This window comes from Triticum dicoccoides, chromosome 2A (assembly GCF_002162155.2).
Source record: "Triticum dicoccoides isolate Atlit2015 ecotype Zavitan chromosome 2A, WEW_v2.0, whole genome shotgun sequence".
Lineage (NCBI taxonomy): Eukaryota > Viridiplantae > Streptophyta > Magnoliopsida > Poales > Poaceae > Triticum > Triticum dicoccoides.
The window spans coordinates 19,163,758-19,169,207 of NC_041382.1; the positions used below are offsets into that span (position 1 = coordinate 19,163,758).

At 54.7% G+C, this 5,450-nt stretch overlaps 3 protein-coding genes across 3 annotated transcripts in view; 1 reads left to right on the forward strand and 2 right to left on the reverse strand.

Annotated features, from left to right (window-relative positions):
• The window catches only part of LOC119352847 (1-aminocyclopropane-1-carboxylate oxidase homolog 1-like), a 4,368-nt gene extending 3,136 nt beyond the window's left edge, over positions 1–1,232 (forward strand). The window contains exon 2 of the mRNA XM_037619434.1: positions 38–1,232. Coding sequence (XP_037475331.1) covers positions 38–1,057 — 1,020 coding nt within the window. The 3' untranslated portion in view covers positions 1,058–1,232. The remainder of the gene's footprint in view (positions 1–37) is intronic.
• A 738-nt stretch (positions 1,233–1,970) lies between these two features.
• Positions 1,971–2,740, reverse strand: LOC119352849. The gene is made up of 2 exons (XM_037619436.1): positions 2,631–2,740; positions 1,971–2,499 (listed from the first exon to the last, which is right to left on the reverse strand). The coding sequence occupies exons 1-2, from the start codon at positions 2,645–2,647 to the stop codon at positions 2,064–2,066; spliced, it is 453 nt and encodes a 150-aa protein (XP_037475333.1). The 5' UTR covers positions 2,648–2,740; the 3' UTR covers positions 1,971–2,063.
• On the reverse strand, positions 2,726–4,273 carry LOC119352848 (uncharacterized protein C594.04c-like). Its single transcript, XM_037619435.1, has 3 exons — positions 3,976–4,273; positions 3,602–3,865; positions 2,726–3,411 (listed from the first exon to the last, which is right to left on the reverse strand). Exons 1-3 carry the CDS (start codon positions 4,201–4,203, stop codon positions 2,932–2,934), a joined length of 972 nt encoding a protein of 323 aa, XP_037475332.1. The 5' UTR covers positions 4,204–4,273; the 3' UTR covers positions 2,726–2,931.
• Positions 4,274–5,450: the final 1,177 nt, after the last annotated feature.

Genomic DNA, 5,450 nt, shown 5'->3' on the forward strand with positions numbered 1-5,450 from the left:
GGCGTTCGACGAGACGAGGGCAGGCGTCAAGGGCCTGGTCGACGCGGGCGTCACCGCCGTCCCGTCCATCTTCCACCACCCGCCGGAGTCCCTCACCCACGGCGCGCCTCGACCTCATCGCTTCACCGTGCCGGTCATCAACCTGTCATCCGCCGTGGGCACCACCACCACGCGGGCCGCGGTGGTCGCGCAGGTGAGGGCGGCCGCGGAGACGTTCGGCTTCTTCCAGGTGGTGGGCCACGGCGTGCCGGAGGCGGCCACGTCGGCGATGCTGGCGGCGGTGCGGGGCTTCATCGAGGAGCCCGTGGAGGCCAAGGCGCCCTACTACACCCGGGACACCGGCCGGCGCGTCCGGTACCAGAGCAACCTCGACCTGTTCCAGTCGACGGCGGCCAACTGGCGGGACACGCTCTTCGTGGAGATGCTGCCGGAGCCGCCGGCGCCCGAGGAGCTGCCGGCGGCGTGCAGGCGCGTCGCGCCGGAGTACGCGCGGCTGGTGCAGCAGCGGCTGGGCCGCGCGCTGCTGGGGCTGCTGTCGGAGGCGCTGGGCCTCCGCCCCGGCCACCTCGAGGAGGAGCACGGGTGCCTGGACGGGCTCAGCCTCGCCTGCCACTACTACCCGGCGTGCCCGGAGCCGCACCTCACCCTCGGCACCCCGCGGCACACCGACGCCAGCTTCCTCACCGTGCTGCTCCAGGACGCCGTCGGCGGCCTGCAGGTGCTCGTCGATGTCGAGGACGCGCCGGCGTGGGTGGACGTGCCGCCGGTGGCCGGGGCGCTGGTGGTGAACGTGGGCGACTTCCTGCAGCTCATGTCCAACGACAGGTTCAAGAGCGTGGAGCACCGCGTGGTGTCCAACGGCGTGGGGCCACGGGTCTCCGTGGCGTGCTTCCTCCGGACGGACCGCGCCGCCGCGCCGACGAGGGTGCTAGCGCCGATCGTCGCCGACGGCGAGGAGGCGCGGTACAGGAGCACGACGGTGGAGGAGGTGGTCCGGCAGTACTACAAGGTCAAGGGCCTCGCCGGTGCCTCTGCACTCCAGCACTTCAGGCTCTGAACCTCATGACTGAATCCTCCAAACTTGTATATTCACTCTGCTATGTCTACTCTGCACCGTCATCCGGCCGGGCCATGCCGACTGAATTTTGATAGCAATACAAATAGTAATACAAATCAAAAGTTGAGTGCTTCAAAAGCAATACAAATCAATACATTGGGGTCGGTAAGCTTAACTGAGACTCGTTTCCAGGTGATCTGCCGGAAAGAGCAGAGCAAAAGTAAGAAGCATGAATTCAGAGTTTTAAAAATCCAAACGCCGACCCATCATCACTTCCTCTATGGCTACTCACACAGGCACACTGCCTTTCTCCTGCTTAGAGGTTCCTTTCGGCCAAAGTTCAGCAGTCTGAAGACTAGTTTACCCTGTCTGATGAGCAACTGGCTGTTGATTACACACTGAGAGAGTTTCCTAAGTTCATCGGTTGGGGGGACCGTGCGTCGAATAGCATCGCAAAAGTGCAGCATTTGATCAAAGTGTACCTTTTTTTAGGGTTATCGAAGTGTGCTTTCGAAAGCCGATGTTGATCCATGATGAATCTTCTTGAAGAGAGATAGATGGCACGTCCTTGACGAGGCATCATCATCTTCATGCATGTGCCCTGTTTGGGCTCACCAGGGTTCACCTTTTCGGTCAAATTTTGGCTGAAATTCAACCACATTTTGAGTTACTGCTGAGCCTGGCTCGAATCCAGGGTTTGCCGATGTCGGCGGTGGCACTGAAACCTCAGTAAAATTTCAGCTGAGCAATTTGCTCTGTGTGATGAACAGTCCACCCGTATAGCATATGTTCCATGTGTCCATTGCTGCTGCCTTTCTTTCAGCTTTCGTAGACCAAGGAAACAACGTGGGAACCAACAAAACGGCGGCAAATAACAGCTGGTAAATAACTGCCATTCAAATTCTTGAATCCTCAGAAAAGCCCGGGAAAACAGCCAAAGCATGTCCTAATTATGGTCTGCTCCTTATCCTCTTGTTACTGCCCAACAAATTTCCTTGCTCCTCTACTACAAATAGCCCTTCCTCCTCAGCCGTCGGTACCCCTCCACCATTCTTCCCCGCGTTCGCTGCCAAGGCACCAACGCGCCGGTCGGTGGTCGGGTCCGGCAGCGATCGACAGCCGGAGCAATCCATAACGGGCTATGGGTTCCTGTGCTAGCCGTCCAAGGGGTTTCCCTGAGTGGGAGAAGCCCATGGTGGATGACATGCCGGTCACCCCTAAGGCTGTCGCTGCACCCGTAGAACCCGATGCTCCGGTTGTCGAGGACAAGTATGAGGTCCTTGTCGTTGAAGCGCCATTGGTCGACCCCTCGACACCAAAAGCCGAGGATGCCTGCAAGGTGAATGAAGAGCTTATCCTCGAGATCAGCAAGCTCCTGGTACCAGTGACTGAGGCTGAAGAGGATACCGAGGTTGTCGTCGTCGTCGAGGAGGTCACAGTGGCTGCAGAGAAGCAAAACTGACTGCCAGTTAGCTGAGTGTTTTGTCGGACAAACTAACTTTATTTTTACATTTGATGTAAAAGACCTTGGTGCGTTAACATATGGGCTGGGGATGGCCAAAATGCAACTGACCTGGTTTGGCAGTCCATATTGCATTGGTAACTTCAATGTCATGATTCTCAGAGCAAACACAAAGTTGGCAGGAAGATCTGAGTCTGGACAATCCGCAATCAGTTTCATATATCTGATGGAGATGATGAACAAGTTTGGGATACACAAATTAACAGGTGATCAGGATACATGTTACAGTTGGTACGGTTAATTACACATAAACAGCGCAAACGACATAATCACAACACGACACGAGACGACGGGACGACATGGTGAGCAACATGGAGAAGGAACACGGCCAACGGAAAATACACCTGGAACTCTAGGTCTCCTTTTCCTTTGGTTCAGGGAGGGACTTCCTGAACCAGGGGATCAGAACAGAGGTCCTCTTCTGGTACAGCCTGTAGGCCTCTGCCCGGTGCTCCTGCTTCAGCATGCGGCGCTCGACGAGCACGGTGACGTAGCCGAGGCACATGCTGTTGACAAGCGCCCCGATGAACATCCACCGCTGCCCCAGGTTCCAGGCGAAGAGATACACACCCCACCACCAGAGCTGCTCGCCAAAGTAGTTCGGGTGGCGCGAGTACCCCCACAGGCCGTCCTCGAGGGTGGGGACTGTCGGTTCGCCCAGCTGCTTCAGTTTTTCGTTCCTGGTGACAAACTCGTGCAGCTGGGTGTCAGCAAAATAGGCGATCACGACTCCGGCGATGCAGACAACTGTCGCCACGAGGTCCCAGATACCCAATGGCCGGTCACTGGAGTGGATGGCGTACATCGGCAGGCATATGCCAATCAGAAACACCTGCGTCCAACAAACACGCCACTTTTGTCAATCAGGCATAACAAGTGTATGACCACCATGAATTTCGACCCAGCTGATTTATGTAGCAAAAATAGCAGCAGGGTATTTCTTCAAACACATTTCACTCATGTACCAAAAGTTCTGAAAACAAGCAAGCATTCTACTGAATGGTCGAAATGCCTGAATTTACCTGCTGCGAGAGGTAGACGGCGAAGAAGGACATCCACCACCACGTCTTGCCGTACTGCCCGCGCATCTCGGAGAACCTCCAGTCCTCCTGCTTGCCCCACTGCCACCCTTCCCTCCTGAAGTAGTTGTGCGTCAGCCTGGCGCTCCACACCCAGGTCAGCGCGACCACGGCCGCCGACCTCACCGCGTTTGCCACGGCGGCCGGGTGCGCCCGGAAGTAGTGCAGCAGCATCACCGGGATTACGGTCCAGTACAGGTCGATGAGCTGCGACGCAAGCCACACATTTCGTCAAACAGGTTCAGTGCGAGCGACGTCCAGCGACACATAGCAAGGCGATGACAATCATTGGAGCGGCGAGATGGGATTTCGCTTACCCAGTTGTTGGAGAGGAGGTGTCCGATGAGCCAGAAGAGGACGTCGACGTTGAGGAGGAAGAGGGCGTTGGCGAGGAGGAGCGGGTGCGCGGCGCACCACGAGGACACCGGGTTGGCTGCGACGGTGCTGTGGTCGTCGTGGGGGCGGACGAAGGCGAGGTAGAAGAGGATGGACGGGAGCGGGACGAGGAAGGCGATGACCATGTTCTTGAGGTTGCCGCCGGCCATGGCGACCGGGCTGCGAGTGTCTCTGTGGCGGGTGGTGTGTGTGTGTTGGGAGCCGAGCTGAGCGGAGAGGGTGTGTGTTGGTGTGTGCCATGGGCGCCGGTTTTATAGCGTTGGGTTGAGTAAAGCTCTGGGATTTTCAATTTCCCCTTCGTGATGTGGATGACTCAATCATGTGTTAAGCTTTGATTTAGGACCCATTTTGATGTTGATATACCTATAGTTTTTTGCTTTCAGATTTCATTGAAGAAAAAAATGCACATGGAAATAAACACATGAAAAAAGTTACAAAAAAAGAGTGGACACATGACAAATAACATTGAGATGGACTATGTATGCCCCGGTGGGCGCGTTCGGTTCAAATGATAAATTTTGGTGAATGTGGGTATCCTAACCACCTGGTAAGGGATAGCCATTTTTTTGCTGTTTAGTTGACTGAGATGTTAAATGGTTGGGACTCATACATTTGGCTTGAGAGATGAGCAATGGATTAGGAGATGCTTTTCATTGTGATGGCGAGGTTTACCTCAAAACTTGCAATTCCAACCACTCGAAAATACAAGTCGACGCATTTGAGTTTTACATACTGCATCACACACACCTTCCTTAATCCTTAACATGGACCATTTGCCACATCCCGAGATCGACATAAATTGAGAGGAGAGGAGGCCAACAACGATGTAGCTGCAAAGAGAGATTGTGTAAACCATGGCTGAGGCTAGGTGCAGGCGGCGAGGTCGTCAGGACACCGGGCACTGAAAGCCCTGTCGAGTACGATGAGTTGTCGCCGCCGCACACCCCCACCCTTAGCGGGCACCATGATATCACGTCGGCGAGTCAGAAGAGGAGAAAGATGGGGAAAACGAGGTGAGTGAGAGTTTGAAAAGAAAAACGCTTCACTATGTGGGGTGGTTGCTCATATCCACTAGTTTTTCGTGGCCGAGCTCAACCAGTTATTGTGGGAATATTCGGAGAATCTAGGTTACTCTCGACCCTCTTTATCCTTTCTAGCCAATAAACCAAACACATATGATCCATCTAAAAATAGACTATCCCTAACCAGTTGAGGGATAGACCGCGAACCAGATATACCTTCGTCTAATAGTCTAAGTTTTTTCAATTAGGGTCTGGGCTGTTCATATGGCGGCAACAAATAAAGTTTCTCCAGATTTTCCTCCGACGCGTCGACTCTCGTTGGATCTGAAGACAGTGTAGTGTCGTCTAGATTCTTTTAGATCTGAGCGGACGCT